This window comes from Dermacentor andersoni, chromosome 1 (assembly GCF_023375885.2).
Source record: "Dermacentor andersoni chromosome 1, qqDerAnde1_hic_scaffold, whole genome shotgun sequence".
NCBI lineage: Eukaryota > Metazoa > Arthropoda > Arachnida > Ixodida > Ixodidae > Dermacentor > Dermacentor andersoni.
This window is the reverse complement of record NC_092814.1, coordinates 344,572,847-344,590,369: the sequence shown is the minus strand read 5'-3', so window position 1 is coordinate 344,590,369 and position 17,523 is coordinate 344,572,847. Positions and strand designations below refer to the sequence as shown.

At 48.1% G+C, this 17,523-nt stretch overlaps 1 protein-coding gene across 1 annotated transcript in view; it reads right to left on the bottom strand.

Annotated features, from left to right (window-relative positions):
* LOC126516547 (tachykinin-like peptides receptor 86C) overlaps nucleotides 1-17,060 on the bottom strand; it is a 370,138-nt gene extending 353,078 nt beyond the window's left edge. The window contains exon 1 of the mRNA XM_055063916.2: nucleotides 14,549-17,060. Within this exon, the coding sequence (XP_054919891.1) occupies nucleotides 14,549-15,078 (530 nt within the window). The 5' untranslated portion in view covers nucleotides 15,079-17,060. The remainder of the gene's footprint in view (nucleotides 1-14,548) is intronic.
* Between the last annotated feature and the right edge of the window lie 463 nt (nucleotides 17,061-17,523).

Genomic DNA, 17,523 nt, shown 5'->3' with positions numbered 1-17,523 from the left:
CTAATGGACACCATGGCAGCAACGCAGATGGACACGCCTCGTCGCTCTCCACTGGCTAGGGGTGGCTCACGTTCGCGTTCCCGTTCTCGCCCAAGACATACTTCTGACGGCTTCTGCTGGTACCACACCAGGTTCGGCGCCATCGCTGCAAAATGTCGACAGCCTGTGGCAAGGAAACATGGAAGCGAGTCACTAATGGCGGAGCGTGACTCAACCGCTACGGGAAGCCGCATATTCCACATCACAGACAGGATCGCAGGCCATCGCTTTCTTGTGGACACTGGTGCAGAGGTAAGCGTCATTCCTGCCTCTCGCCAGGACCGACACCGTTGTCCGAGGACTGCGCCTTTGCAAGCTGTAAATAAATCCACAATCGCAACATATGGCCAACGCTCCCTCACCATTGACCTGGGCCTGCGTCGCATATTTCGGTGGTAGGTGCGGACTTTCTTACCCATTTCGGTTTGAACGTGAATCTTCGCTCTCGTCAACTTGTGGACTGTACGACCAGCCTCTCCGTGCAAGGTATCCTCGCACCGTCGTCCGCCTCTACGCAACCAGCTCCGCATTCGCCATCATCAGAATTCGCCTCTATCCTCAGTGAATTTCCTGAACTTACCAAACCTAGCAATTTGGAACTTCCGGTGCGGCACACTGTGACGCACCACATCGTCACCACGGGTCCTCCAGCGTCCTGCAAGCCACGACGTCTTGCTGGAGACCGCCTCGCCACAGCTCGCAGAGAATTTGATCACATGCTGCAGTTAGGCATAATCCGCCCATCGTCAAGCAGCTGGTCATCTGCCCTGCACATGGTGCCCAGGCGTGGCCCCGGAGATTGGCGCCCTTGTGGAGACTATCGTGCATTGAATGCCCGCACCGCTCCCGACCGGTACCCGCTCCCGCACATTCACGACTTTGCTACCACTCTTGCTGGAACAACCATATTTAACAAGATTGACCTAGTCAAGGCATATCATCAAATTCCTGAGGAACCAGCACACATACTGAAGACTGCCATCACAACACCTTTTGGCCTATTCGAGTACGTCCGCATGCCTTTCGGGTTACGTAATGCAGGCCAAACTTTCCAACGCTTCATCAACGAAGTCATACGTGGTCTGCACTTCGTCATCGCCTTTCTTGACGATCTGCTGGTGGCAAGTTCTTCACGAGAGCAGCCCGCTGACCACCTGCGGTTGCTGTTTTCGCGACTGCAGGAACATGGCTTAACTATCAACGCAGCCCAATGTGTCTTTGGTGTTGACAACGTCGAATTTCTTGGACACCTTGTCACACCTGAAGGAATCAAGCCATTGGACAGGAAGGTTCAAGCTCTGCGGGATTTCCCATGTCCAACGTCGCTACGCAAGCTCCGCGAATTTCTCGGGCTTCTGAACTTCCATCGTTGGTTCCTGCCTAATATAGCGCGCATCATTCTACCTCTGACCGACATGCTGAAGGCTCCAAAGGCACCATCTGCGATCTTGGAGTGGACATCCGAAGCAGACGCTGCCTTCCAAGAAGCCAAGAATGCCCTGGCACAAGCCACCCTCCTAGTGCATCCCCTAACTGACGCGCCCATGCGGCTCATCACCGACGCCTCCTCCAGTGCCGTTGGTGCAGTTCTGCAACAATTCCAGCAGAATTCGTTGTGTCCACTCGGTTTCTTTTCGCAGAAGATGTAGCCGGCAGAAACTCGATACAGCACTTTCGACCGCGAACTCCTGGCTGTTTACCTTGGCATTCGCCACTTTCGCCACCTTCTCGAAGGTACCGTGTTCCACGTACTGACGGATCATAAGCCACTGACATTCGCTTTCCGTGGAAACCACAGCAGACACACGTCCTCGCAAATTCGGCACCTGCATTTTATCTCCGAATTCACGGTCGACCTACGGTACATCGAAGGACCCGTTAATGCGGCTGCCGATTCCCTGTCACGTGTCGACGCGTTTTCCGCTGCTGCTGTGGATTTCGAGATCATCGCAGAGGCACAAAATTCTGACAACGAGCTGCGCGACCTGCGTGCAGGGTCCACATCTCTCTCATTTGCTGAGGTGCCACTGCCGTTCTCCGGTGCGGTCGTCTGCGACATGTCAACAGGCTGTGCCCGTCCATTTGTGACTTCCTCGCACCGTCGTCAAGCCTTTAGCAAGCTACACGACTCGAGCCATCCTGGTGTTCGCGCCACTCAGCGCCTCATCACCTCTCGTTATGTGTGGCCCGGCATCAACGGTGATGTCCGCCGCTGGGCTCGAGAATGTCAACGCTGCCAACGTGCAAAAACGACCCGCCACACCAAGTCACCACTTCAACCCTTCCGTCCACCTGACTCTCGCTTTGACCACGTTCACATCGACATTGTCGGTCCGCTGCCTTCATCGCGTGGTAAACGATACATCCTCACCTGCGTTGACCGCTACACGCGCTGGCCTGAAGCGTTTCCCGTACACGATATTACGGCGCCGACCGTGGCGTCAGTTTTCGTAGCGGGTTGGATATCTCGTTTCGGCTGCCCCAGCGTGGTAACAACCGACCGCGGACGACAATTTGAAAGTGAGCTCTTCGGAGCGTTAACAAGCATCCTCGGTATCCGCCACATCCACACAACTGCGTACCATCCGTCAGCAAATGGAGTGGTGGAAAGGCTTCACCGCCAGTTGAAAGCCGCCCTCATCGCCCGCGACGCTCGAACTTCATGGGTCAACGACCTGCCGCTAGTTATACTAGGTATTCGGTCGGCGATAAAAGAAGATCTAGGGTGTACTGCTGCCGAAATGGTCTACGGGACGACACTACGTGTACCCGGTGAATTCTTCGCACCACCTGCAGTCCCCAACCTCTCGCCTTCTGCCTACGTTGAGCAACTTCGGTCGGTCTTTGAGCGCTTGCGACCAACATCACCTCGACAGCCCTCCACTTACGACGTTTTCGTAAGCAAAGACCTAGCTGCCTCAACTCACGCTTTCGTGCGCCGCGAAGGCATCCGGCGCGCCCTCACTGCACCGTAGGACGGCCCGTTCGAAGTGCTACAGCGCGGAGAAAAGACTTTTACTGTTTCTGTGAACGGCCGTGCAAACGTGATGGCAATCGACCGTGTGAAACCCGCGTACATGGCAAACTTGTGCGTTTCTCTTGCACTCCCCACTCGTTCCCCACCCGATTCTCCCCCATCCGTACCCTGCCCCGTGAGTGAACACGTGTTCTGGGCATCAGCGCGACAACAGCGACCTTTGCATATACGGGGGGGGGGGGGGGAGCCCTGTAGAGCATCCATTTCACCGCCGCCGCCGGGAGCGTCTGCACAACGAGCCGATGTTTATGTTTGCGGCGCCGGCCTCCTCGGCGTGGAAGGCACTTACAATAAAGGCTCAGTTTCACCGCCGCTCGGCTGCTCGCCGGTTGCTCTCAAAGTTCGTTCTCTTCTCTCCGCGCGCGTCTGTCTATAGGCTGTTTCACATGGCGCGATTGGGGCGAAAAAAATCGTTCTGCCGCGCACGTCGCAGAGCGATTTTCGCTCACAGCTTTCACATGCGATTATGGCAGCGCGATATCCGTCGCAGCGATGCGCAGGGCTGCCTCCTGCTCACAAAGTATCCATACCTACATCGTTAAACAAAAACAACATGGAAACTAGTCAAATGTCCGAATTTTCCCAGTTTTATTCGATAATAGAATAGGTACACCATTTTTAACGTTTAAAGGCGTTGAGACACGACAGCTTGCAGATACGGTGAGTGAGGCGCTGCTCTACACCGCAAGTATGACCGTGCGGCTTGCGCGGCGTCGGTGGGATGGTTCTGTGTGGTACACTCTAGTTTCGTTGTTACTATGGGAGCCGCAACTTTTTTTCCTGGATGAGTATTTGCTTTTGCAGAAGAACAAACTACTGTTGAGTGTGCATGTATATAAGCAGCTGGCGCGGTTTGTAGGGATGAAGCGGTTGACGACGGCGGCGATCAAGTGGGTACGTGCCTTATGTTGAAGCGGCGTCCTCCCGATCTGGATAGTGCAGCTTCTCCTTTCAAACGAATTGTGTAAGCGAAAGAAAAAGAAATGTATGAAGCTCCTAAGCCGCAAACGCTGGTGGGTACACCGTAAACATAGCTAGAACTGACGCGCGACATTGCTCCACAGAGCTACCAACGCGCGGTGAAACACACATTGCCCCTCCCACATCGCGCCGATCGCTGCGACTGAGCGACGGCGCGACCAACTTGTTGGAATCTCGTCGCGGAGAGCCCACGACGTCGCGGCGGTCGCTGAGCGACGGAATTCGCTGTGTCGCTGACTGAAAATCGCGCCATGTGAAACAGCCTTATAGCGGACGCATTTCGCGCCCCTGTACCATAAAAGAAAAGAAAAGAAAAGACGCACACACAAAGCTTGCCTTCGTGCACCGCATTCGCCACCAGCGTTTCCCGGTGAACATTAGGGTTACATAAGCTGCAGTTGCCGGGAAGCATGAAGAGCACTCAGGGATATTTAAATGCTATGCGTTCCACTCTTAAAGGCGAAGCTTAAGCGACCTCCAATTTTTTTTTTTTTTTTTTTGCTGGGCACGTTCACATTGTCGCGTATTTAATCAATTGGCGAAGCGGCACAATAAATTACGGACAGGAAAGGGGCACGTATGTCTCCATTTTTTCTTCATTGCGTTGCTTAACCGATTGCTGACGTGTCGTAATTTCTCATTGTCCATCAGCTGTAATTATTTTTCTTTGCTATGGTCGGCCGATCTTAATCGTGTAAGGCTGGCGTTGATGGCGAGTGTGAACACGACGCTGCGTTCTCTTGTCATGCACAGCAAAGAGAATCATGTACCAGACGCACCCAGGGTTGGCAAGCGAGATGAAGGAAACTATACCTCGAAATAAAAAGACTAAGCCACTGAGAAGACGAAAAAATGACGACTACAAATGTCAGTGCTCGCCTTTGGTGCCCAAGCTCCTGAGCCGTTACATCTACGGAGGCGAAGACACGCAACTGAAATATAACACGAGGCTGTTGCGTATGAATGGCTCATTTATTAATGTTACAACAACTGCACAGAAGAATGCCAACTTTTTGGTTCACTGATTTAAGTGCAGACGCAACAGCGAGAAGTTCAAGACGAAATGAAACTTCAAGTTTCACCGCAAGACACGCCGAATTCTTTATTGCGCTGAATGCTATACCCAGGAAGCTCAGCGTCACATTCAAATCAGGAGCCTCAGCAATGCTTACGATGACGTCACAATTGTCTTCGCCAGTCAGAGCTTCCTATCCACATGGTGGCGTTCCCTTCAGCCGCTGCTACTTGTTCTTGCTCATTTAAAGTGCCTTGCGGTATTTTATGACCTGTTGAGCAGCGATGTTTGTATTTAGGGGGCTAATATCTGTAACAGCTCGCTGCAGGCCCACTTCTTTTTAAAAGTGATCGATCCCTACGACACAACAAAGAAAGTCCACTCAGTCTTACCTAAAATACGACTGATTAGAGGATGCGCAATATTACGGAATCACAGCGACTGTGCTTAAGAGGAAGCTTTAGCTCGGGCCCAACTCCGACGCGGCCTATTCAAATACATGTAAAAACGCAAAAACGTTTTTCTGAGATAACCCCTGGACCGATTATAATGACATTTCTTGCATTTGAGAGAGAAAGTTAAATTCTAGTGACTGTTAGAAGCGGAATTTTGATTTAGGGCTAGAATTTTGTTAAAAAGATTTTCAAAAATTCATAAGTTTGAAAAAAATAGAAGCACGATGTTTACAAACTAATAACTCTGCATAAAAAACAGATATCGCGATTCTGTAAACGGCATCCATTAGACCATTCAAAGCGGACAAATTTGATATGTCAGTTTACATCTTACGTGAATTTGTTACGTTGTTTACGAAGGTTCTGCAAAAGTTGTAATTACACATTACTCCATTTTTTGAGGTTCATGTGTAACATATCAATTTTGTCCGCTTTAGATGTGCTATCAGGTACAATTCACAGAATTGCGATATCATTTTTTCTTGCTGAGTTACGGAGTTGTAAACTTGATAGTATCGTTTTCTGAAAATTTGCGATTTTTGCCAAATTTTTATAAAAATTTCACGACCTAAATCGAAAATTCGAAACCAACAGTCACTAGCATTTAAGCTTTTCTTTTAAATGCAGCAAACCCCGTCAAATTTGGTGCAGTGGTTGCCGAGAAAAACGAATTCTCTTTTTACATGTATTTAGATAGGAGCACCCGAGCTAAAGCTTCCTCTTAACGGGCCAAATAATTATTGAGTAGGTGCTGGACAGATAAGGCGACCTTTACGAGTTCCGAGTGTGTAGTATTAAGCCCGAATTTTTTATGTTACCTGAGATTTAGGAGTATGGAAAACAACACCCAATGTTGTGTGAAAGTATACCAAGTATATAGAGCATAAAGGAAGCGCCATATATAAATTACTCTTGCTGCTCATCACCAGAAGGAGACGTCCCTAACAGTGATATCAAGCGGACAGCGGACACTGTTAAATTTGCGTGAGCAGAACTGTGGCGTCTTGTGGCACTTTAATGGCGCCACAAAGCGAGCGTCGTATTTCGCCCGCATCCCATTGTCGTGCTCTAGGAATGACAGACGACGCCACCGTGCCGCGCCAGCAAATTCTGCAATTTTTGTCGCCACCGCGCTAGGGGACGTGTTCCGAATGACAGAGGTGAGTGAGACGCCAAGCGCGCTATTATAAGATCATCCACGCCTGCGTGCAGGAAATTTGACTGCGAATGAGCCAGCAGTTTAGCTGCAAGTTATGCATACCCGGCGTTCCCATTTTCGCCACACTATGCATGCAAATGTTCTAAAAGTGGTTCGAGCGCTTCTGCGCAGCATGTGTAGTCACATGACACGGCTTCCTTCTGCAGTGCTTGCGCTGAGTTTCTTCCTTTGTGATTTGGAAAACGTGTGTGCGTGTGAAAGCACCCTTAGGCAATAACGCTTGAACACGTACCATTCTGGATTTGCATATTCACATTCAATATACAGCGCTTTCACAGTGAAACTCTCGCTAACTTTTAATACAACGGTCCAGCGTAGGGTAGCCAACCGGAATCTTGACTGGTTAACATCCCTGCCTTCCTTATGTACCCCCCGCTCTCTCTTTGCTAGCAACGCAAACGCTCCTCCAAGACGGTTTATGAGCTGTCGCGGACGAAAATCGCGTAAACAAATAAACTGAATGTACGACGCCTTTTTCAAGCGAAGCGTGTAGTACCTAATAAGGGGCCCTTTAACCTAAGACTATTTCAATCTGTTATTTCAATCTGCTGACGTCAAATTTACGTAACCACCGACGCAAGCATCAGGCCTCAACTCGCACCGCTGCTTGAAAAGCTCAGTGAAGCGGGCTCCTCGTTTATAGGAGGTCACTTTTTTTCAGTCAAAGCGAATAGCATTGCCTACATTGAGCAGATTTTATTATAGAATTGGCAGAAAACAGGAGGAAAGCACGCTCAAGTGGAGAGGGGTTCGAGAGGGCCGAGCCAGCACAGTGAAAGTAAATAAGCAGATGACGAGGGTGGTGCCGGCGCCGGCTATTTGCCCGCTTTCGCTTACATAGCTTGCGGTGGCTGATAGAAAATCGTGGCAGCGTGATAGCAAACGTTAAAAATACCGCCAGATCGGATCCTCAGCAAAGAAGAGTTGGCACAGCGATGTTGTACAACCTGCGGAAAGGGCTCGATAACGTTATACTACCCCAGAAAAATGTTTATTACATGAACATAAATCCATGCTCCCCTGCCGCTCCGAGTAGCTATATTACCAGAGCAATAGGCGGGCAGCCATCTTCTATTCATTTCGGAACGGGGCCATACAGAAAAAAATCCACTTTTGTTCGGCATATTAATGCGTCTTTAACGCATACACAGCACTTTGACGTGGTGAGTTTTCGCGGTTTTGTGACGTCGCGTGAGAGACAGGCGAAGTAGGCGCCGCCCGAAAACGTTTCATCAATGGCAGACCATTATGGCGAAAAAGGCTTCGAATCATGAATAATTATTTTTCTTTCATTTCGTCTAATCATGCATAACCAGTGTGCACACATCATATTAGATGGGACGTTTTAGCGGTATTCCTGACGTCGCGTGAGAGCCAAACAAAGGGGGCGGGGGGGGGGGACAGCCCCACAATTTTTTTACCTGTCTCAGAGGACTGATTGCAGAATTGTAATATAAAGGTTTTGAATAGCTTTACGTTACAGCGCCCAAGTTCCGGTGGCCTTGTGGTCATGCAAAAAAAAAAAAAAAAATCAGTTCCGTGCATCCTACGAAGGTCAGGTGCACGCCGGACAAGCTTCGCCTACCCCCATTTTCAGGTAGGGGAAGGGTCGGTCATATTTTTTTTACGTTAATAGATTTTTTTAAATCACGTGTAACCTATAAGAGTTGGATTTCTCGAAGAGACAGACATTACGACCGTAAGCAAAGAAAATGCATATATCTACAATAATAAAAGTTCGCTAGTTAACTTCTAAGTAATGTTTCTAGGTCATATGTTGCAATTTTAGGAAGTGTAGCCGGTCAGTTCTCAAGGCTGATCCACATTGAACGAATTTGGAAACTATAACACCGGTTTTAATTTCAACGCCGCCTAAATTGTGGTAGAGATGCATTGTCGTTTCGCTTACCTTTTTAAGAGAACGCATATTTACGGATTAAAGCTAAAAAGATAACTGGACAGCCAATATATTTGCTCGCACATTTTGGGAATGAATATGTCGAAACTGGTGTCATGCTCAGCATTTGTTTCAAGTAGATATGCTTTACGCACTCACCTGCTACAATCCGTAAATTGCAATACGTGTCATAAAGTGACTAATTTAAACGTTCATTAGAAGATGTTTGGTATTCAATTGAATATAGATTTTTGTTTCTTGTACAAATAACTTCCTCCTTTTACGGTATTGCCCAGCTCAAGGAGTAGAATTGGGCGACTTGCCACAACTGATTTTTCGGGCATTCTGTTAACTCCTACAAGAACATCGGTTCAGCGAAACTTATAAATATTCATGAACTTGTCCTAACTAGCTCTGCGCGTCTTCTAGACTGGCATGTCATACGATATTATATGGTTCACAAGGGTGGAAAGGGGGGGGGGGGGGAAGCGGGGCGCGTATTCGGTTGCGGCTCCCTCCTCTAAGTACGATATTATCATCTAATGAGCGTCGAATATGATAATGGATATTTCAAACCAAAAACGCTTTTGAAGTACCACAGAAAATGGCATTGCCGTCGAGTACGCTTGCCTGTAGAGAGAGGGAGAGATAAACCGGATAGTAAAAGGACATGGAGGTTAACAAGCTAACATAATATATTTGGGCTTAACAGATTCGGGCCTTGTAAAGGTCGCCTAATCTGGCCATCACCTACTCAGCAATCAGTTGGCCATTTGAACGCAGTCGGTATAACCACGTAAAATTGCTAGTATAACTTCACGCATCGTCTGATCAGCCGTATTTAAAGGGAAGCTGAATGACTGTAAAAATAAGTGTGCTTGCAGTGAGATCTTATAATTATTCGCCAAGGGAATACAAAAATAATTGTTTCACTTTAAACAGGTTACTTTAAATGAGCTTGCCTCTAAGTTTCTTATATGAACATGTACTTTATTCCATCGCGGCCGAGACATGCGTCCGAGCAGGCGTATGGTTCGTTCGCCACAAAGACGGAGATGTCCGAGAAGGCGTTCGTGTCGAACGCAATAGAGACAGGGAAGTCCGAAACATATGCGTGGTGACAAGAAGAATGATCCTTTATTCGCGTTGAATGCGCTTCTTATAGAGCTCGCATTATGAACGCTGTGACGCCACAACTACGTGCCCCGGCACATTATTGGGACAGAACACTATTCCCTCCTTCGCAAAGGTTTGTTAGTAAGACCTTTTCTTGACGTCTGCTGGCCGATATCTGTCGGGAGGTCTTCGAGTACGGTTGCTTCTGCGTAGCGGTGGTGCTTTGTCTAGGTCATTAGCTGAGGTGGAAACTGTTCCTTTGCTTATTCTTGGGTCCGGTTCACCTTCTTCCACGTCGACCTCGTCAGGACTGTGCACTGCTGACGATGAGACAGGGTCCCCTCCGCGTTGTCCAACCGTGAGCGGCGACGCTTCACCCTGATGGTTCCGTGCTTCGGAGTGCGCGCCCACTGAATGAAGGCCACTGCTTGAAGTTGCCTTGGTTTCTTTCGACGACGGTTCGATGTCCGAGGTCTTGTGGTATGAGTTCCTTAGGTGCTCAGGAGCTTCTGTGCCTTGCGGTTGAGCACGATGCGAACCAGACGCAACAGTCCATCGTTGTCGAAAGTGGTCAACATAGGTGAATCATACATGCTCTCCTATTCTGACAAGATATGTAGCTGGGCTGAAAACATGTTCGATGATTCCATGCTGCCAAGACTCCACGTCACCTTTCAGAGTCTTGACATCCACTTTGTCGCTAACTCAGAAGTACTCGGCTGACCTTCTTTGCTGATTGCGTTGCTTAGTAGCTTTTCTCTGATGATTCAACATGTTATCCGCAATGCTTGGCATAAGAAGAGAAAATTTTACACGAGGCGAACACTTGGAGAAGACTTCAGCTGGCGTCCTTGCTCTTACCGAATTCGGTGTGTTTCGGTAGGGTAGCGAGAAATGACAGTGACGCTCTTGCATAGTACGGTTTACCCCGCGGCGTTGTCAGTGAGTACTTGCTTCACAAGCGTTGTCTTCGCTGTTCTCACGAGCTTCTCTGCAGCTCTGTTGGATGAGGCGTGGTATTGAGGGGTCCTCGCATGCCTAATTCCCCATTGTAGCGGGAAATCTTGAAAGTCGTCCGAGGTAAACTGCGGGCCGTTATCTGTGACTAATTTCTCGGGGTAGCCATAGGCTGCGAAGAGAGTGTTCAAGCACTGCATCGTTATTGCACTAGTTGTTGCAGGCATGCAAAACACCTCGATCCACTTTGAGTAGACCTGCAGTAGCCAATTAGAGCCATCTTTCGTAGCGTAGTCAACATGAACACGTCGCCAAACGCCTTTAGGATAACGCCAGGGTTATAATGGACCGGTAGTTTTGCCTGGAAGGACACTTTGACAAATGTGACACTTCCGTACTGTGTTTTCGACTCGTTTGTCAAAGGAAAGCCACCGATAATTTTGGCTGGAACACAAATGTGACAATTACGTACTGTGTTTTCGACTCCTTTGTCAATGGAAAGCCGCCAAGCATACGATCGAGTTAGCATCTTCATCCGTGTTATACAGGGGTGTCCATCGTGCAGTAGTGCCAGAACATCCCGTTGCAAACTATTGGGCACAATGGCTCGATGACCCCAGGTCAGACAGTCTTGTGCAATTGAAAGCTCGCCTTTGCACATAAAAAAATATTGCATTTCTCCAGAGTAGCTCGCTGGCAATCCTGTGAGCGTATACAGAGCACTTCACTTGACACATCACTTGCAAATGTGCAGTCCTATTGCAATCATCACAAACGCCCCTTTTCTTTGCTGAACAGTCTTTGTCAGCGCCAGACACACGGTATTTTCCTTTCACGCTTCCACGCACCGTTCTAACTACAGTGCGCCTAGCCTCTTCAATGAGCATCTGTTTAGTTTGTCGCTCCATCGGCTCTTTCTCGAATGCAATTTTACATGTGCCTTCAAACGTTAAGCGTTCCGTCGCAAAAAGAACCCTTTGGTTCACTTGGTCACGTAAGCCTGTTACAAAACGATCTCTGAGGGGATCATTTAGGAACGCTTTAAACTCGCGATTCCTTGCCAAATGCTTGAGCTCTGTCACGAAGTCTCACGCTTTCGCCTTCTTGCTGACCTCGCCTATTAAAGTTGCAGCGTTCAGCGATAACTGAGTATTCTGGGCTAAAGTGTTCTTCTAAGAGCTCCCGCACTTGGTCGAACGTTCTGTCGATGGGTTTGTCGGGAACCAGAATTTTCTTAAGCTCCTCGCACGTTTAACGGCCCATCACATAAAGGAACATCTTCAACTTTTTCACTGCCGGTACTTCATAGATGTCGATAAGATATTCGAACCTTTCGAAGTATGACTTTATGTTGTCCGCCTTCGAATTCCGACATGCTTCCCAAACGACTTGAGGCATGAGACGTAGCCATTATGAAGAAGCAGTTCACTTATCTCTTCCGGCGACCACTACGTCCTTCGCCTGCTTCTTGCTTCTGAGCAGGTCCGCGTTGCCAGTGTTTTACGCCATGCTTCACGAGCAGTCGTGCCGAGATGCTGCTGCGGCTGTCCCATCCTCGTTATCAGTTATTTCATCGCGGCCCGAAACATGTGTCCGAGCCTACGTACGGTTCGTGCGCCGCCCAGTCGAAGGCTTCCGAGAAGGCGTACTTGTCGAACGCAACATAGAAAGGGGAGCTTGAACAAGCACGTGGTACCAAGCAGAATGATCCTTTATTCGTATTCAACGTGTTTTTTATAGAGCTTCTGTTAGCAACGCTCCGACGCCACAGCGCCGCCCCCGGTGCTTTACAGGGACAGAACGCTGATGGCGAAATTTAAAAGCAAACTAAAAATTGCTCATTAGTACATGCTGATACTTGCAGTTCGCGGAACTTGTGTCCACCAATGTGGATAAAGCGCCCCAGTAGGCGTAATTTGCATAGACAGTAACGCCTTTGTAATAAAATTGCTTATAGTTGAGAACTTTGCAAGTCCTGTATTCATATACCAAAGTGTTGAACATAGAATAAAAACTTCGAAAGCTCAAGTTCCAAGATAATACCAGTTGTTTTAATTTCTGTCCATTTCTTTCCTTGCGTTCATTTAAACTAAACTAAAACACTTTCTAGTTAATTTCCAAAAAAGCCTCAGTTTCGCCCGAAAGGCGAAGCATCGATTGCGATGGTAAATTAAAAGAAAGCTATACGAAGTAAAGATAGTAGATTCATCGGCCCTAGAACGTACTATAACATACTGACTGAATTAACAAGCATTCACGGTGTCAGCGCGCCACAAGCAACCATAAACACAACACCCTCGATGAGCGCGGACATTCGCTGTCAAAACGCTGGTGTGAGCAAGCGCGGCAGCAGCCGCGAGCGAAGTGAACTTCGCGTAGTATATCGCTTCAATGCAAGGCCGTTCATTGAAGCGATATTGCTTCAATGCAGCGTGCACTACAGCGTGCAAGAAGGTATCAGCCGTCTGCAGATCCCTTTCAAGATATGGCGCGCGCGACCGCGCAAAGTAGGTACTTGTTAGTGGAATCAAAGCCAATCCCCCCCCCCCTCTTTCCTCCCGCACTACCTCCCCGCTTTCCTTCCTATCGCGCGCGAGATTCAGCCGCGGTCGTCACCTTCCATCGCGTGCTTTCTCTCGTACATACAGAATACGACGCGTGGCGACGGTGTTGTCGCGCTTGGACATTGTGCGGAACATCACGGCAACGGTGACGCTGACGGCAAAAATGCACCTGGGGTGTCGATATAATTGCTATCGCAATAATATAGTACTTTTATTTTGCATTCTTCCTTGTTGCCATTTGTCGGGAAAAAAATCGAGCGAGCAATGCTGTTACAACATTGAGGTATAGTACTGCGCGCATGATAAATACTGAACATTGAAATGGAGTGGTGGGTTGGTGGAGTTAGTGGAGTGGTGGCTTTTATTCTCCGCTTCTCTGTGTGTTTGTGAAATAGATAGAATAAGTTTATGATTGATTGATTGATTGATGGATTGATTGATAACGGGGTTGCGAAGAAGGATAAGGAGCACCTGATGCTTTCAGTGCATGGAAGGGACAAGAGTTGACTTTCTGCAATGATTGCTCTTCGAAGAAGGAACTATTCAGTAAAAAAAATAGATGAAAAAGAGCGTCATTGTAACTGTAGGCTGATTTATATGCATGGCGCAAAATGAAAGAAATCTTACTCCGTTTACTGACCTTGATTCGGTCCTTGATTGGAAGCAATTCCTTAGAAAACTCTGCTACAGAAATACTTTTAAAAAGGCGATGTAGATATATACACCAGTATATATACCACGTTCATTGCTTGGTTTTCTACAAATGAAGAGCGGAATAAGTATTTGATGAGGGCAACGACGTGAAACTTTTCTGGAAGTTATTAAATGTTGTACGCGTGGCTGTGCGTAAAAAATCAGGTGCACATGATAAGTCGTATTCTTTCCTTAACAGAAAAGCTTCGTTTATTGTGAAAGAGGTTTCCGCCAAATGTCACCGACGAGTACCAACATGACACAAATCGAGGCAAGTTGGTGGAATATTTTCCCGGCGAAAGTGCTGAAAACAGAACGTTCCGTAATAAAAACTGCGGACGAGAAAAAGAGTAGCATGGCTCGCCTTTTTCTCGTCCATCGAGCAGCACGCACTATTGTGCACCCTGAGTGAGCGTTCGTGTTGTCCACTTCTCTTCTCTTGTTTCCTGTCTGCACGCCTTACCTTATGGCATAATGAATCCTTACCAACTAGCTCAGCTTTCTGTCGTTCCGTGCACCCTAACGAGTACGCTAATTGCTAAAGCAAGAACATCTTTGGTAATCGGTATGCTCACCTGTCGATGCTCATAGCTGCCATGGTGAAGGCCGAAGACGATACGGTCAAGTTGGCCACGAAGTTGCTGAATACGCAGTACCCTTCGCCGAAGGCCCAGTGGCTCTCGAGCATGTAGACCAGGTTGAAGACGGCGTTGAACGTGGCCGTCATGGTGTCGGCTGCGGAGAGGTTGAGGAGGAAATAGTTGGTGACGGTGCGCATGGTCCGGTGTGCAAGCACGATCCAGATCACCGCGGCGTTGCCCACCACTGCCGTGGCGACCATGAACCCGAACAGGCAGGCGTACACCAGCTGTGTCCACCACGGCAGCACCCACTGGCGCTCGCTGCGCACGTCGACGACAGTCGCGCGCGTGGTCGACGCCGCCGAGGACTGGTTCAGTGACTCCAGCAATGCGTCCGTCAAGTTCGACTTGTCCACGTTGGCCCAAGAGCTGTTCACGAGTCTCGAGAGAAAGTCGACACTTTCTGGGTCCAGCAGGGGCACCGCGGGAACTCGCATCGTTAAATGTCCCCACGGAGCGTCCATTTCGACAGTGCGGTGGCGAAATATGAATTACGAGGTATACACTTTTCTCACGCAGCGCGTTATTAGCTGTGATTTCACGAACCTCTCTGCCTTGTTCCGCTTATCATTTCCTACCACTTTCATTTTTTTTCTCTTACACTCGGGTACCCTTATTGCCGGCTATTAATGTAATGAATGCTACGAGCGTCGCAATTGCCATCGATGTTGTCCCACTTAGCCTTTTCTGTTTTCTTTTGAACTTCCCGCGTTCTATGGGCGCCAGCGGGTGCTTACTATTAAGCACTTCTTAGTATCACCATGATCAATTGGCGCAGCTCATCACGTGCGATTCTAATACTGCAAAAGTGCCCCAGCCTTATTCAAAACAAAACCAATTGAGAAATATTCACTGTTAAACTTGCGGGACCTTAGCTTAGGCTGTTTGCCTATGCAGACGTCTGCGACGGTGGCTTAACTTTTTACAGCGCGTAAAATGAACAAAAAATCCAACAGTTGCATCTTTGTGTATCTTGATCGCGGAGTTAAATCACTGACCTAGTGAAAGGGTTTGCTACTTGTGATCTAAGCGCTCATGCTTTTTTTTTTCTTCTTTGATTTTCTTGTGTCATAAGCTTATGCGGTCAGCTAAGATGCAACTGTAGAAGATTTCAGTGGAGTGTGTGCTCTAATATATTCGAATAGTTTTCTTTTTCGTTCAATATTCGCGTACAGTATAGAAAGTAGCGAGAAATGAGCTCTCGAAATGTTTGAACGCCAGCGCGAAACCTAGATGCTTTCACGTACACCGTGAAAGACAAAAAACCACTGAAAACTTAAACCATAAAAATATGCACAGAAAAGATTGACAGTTATGAAACAATTAAAATTCCTTTTTACGAATGCACAATGACCAATAGCAGGTTACACCATAGAATGTGCTGCCTGTGTAAAAACATGTAAAACAGAGCATTTCATTTAACAAATATAGTGGTCAAAACAGCACAATACGCAAATCAAAGCGTGAGAACTTATCAAAAATGATCTTTTCTTTCGCAGTGGAGACAGGCTAAGGTTTACTGTGGGGAAAAAATTAACTCCCGCACGTACCGAACCCCTTAACTTTCACGTGGGCTCAACTGAAGTGTTCACTCAGAACAAAGAAATAAAAGAAGCTACTGCTACTGAGCACGCTGCTACCGAGCACAAAAGCGGTCCGTGGCTGAATGCGAAGTAATTGAGCTGATGTGTGCAAAATAATAGGCAGCCCGACATCGATCGTTGCACGTACGTAACTTCAGGTCCCGCATTTACTTGGCTTCATTGATGCAGTGTGCCATGAGCCCTTGTACCGTCACTAAATTCTTCAATATTATGTCCTTAGGAATCGTCGTAAGCTTTTTATGACAGCATAAGACGTTCAAAGTGACCATTAGAATCACGCTCCTGCTTCTTCCCTAGATGAAATTGTTTGTACTTTACACTTTTCGTACAACACCGAGGTCAATCAATCCGGGGACAAGTGTGTCAGCGGTGTATCCTCAAAAGATGCGGAAGAAATGCACTTCTCACACAACCGAATGGCCTGTTCTCACGGAAGAAACTTCTATACTGCTTCACACTGACGCTGAAAGACTTGACATGTCTTATACGCAGTTCAATTTCCTCCAGCAAATCGCTAACGCGCGAGGCATTCTTGGGTGGGACAGCTATAGGGAACACCGACGCAAAACACCAAACTCACGATCGTCAACGGGGGAAGCAACACGAAAGAGGTCCTTGCTGGCGCTTGAGGCTCACGTCCGGCACGGACACCTGTTGGTTTCCCGTTCAACTCACGTGGCGAGCGAAGCGCGGTCTCCGGGGGGGGGCGCTCACACGAACAAGTCCGCTTAGTCGGCCAATCCCGGGACCTCAAAGATGGGCACGCCGACTGACAAGACTTTCGCTGGACTTCAGCGGTCTTAAAGGCACCGTGCGGTCTGCGCGAGACTCGGAGAACTGTCCGGCGCGAGACCCGCCGGGCGACTGGCTCGCACCGACGGCTTTTGCCCGAGTTGTTCAATCGATCTCGCCGGAAGCGCCCCGCGGCTCCTCTCTCTCCATTTCATTTCCATCGTTTGGTGTACGGCGCGAGAGAAAAGACGACAGGGCGAAATGGAGCGGCTGAGACAGGGAACGCGGCGAATATTTTTTTTTTGTTTCGCTTTATTCCTAATGTTTCATTTCTTTCCTTCCTTTCCGCGCCTCCAATGTCCGCACATACAGCTTCCGTTGAAACTGCATTTCTTTAGAATCTTATTCTGGGACACAATGACATCGGAGTCATCCGTGCGTTTCCGATGACAACATATTTCTATTGCTACCGGTGTTACGCAAGCACTGCCAATTAATTACTGTGAATTTCATATGCCGGGGAAGAAGAAGTCACGCTAAGGGACGCGCTGCTGCACGTTTCGTGATTGTCAA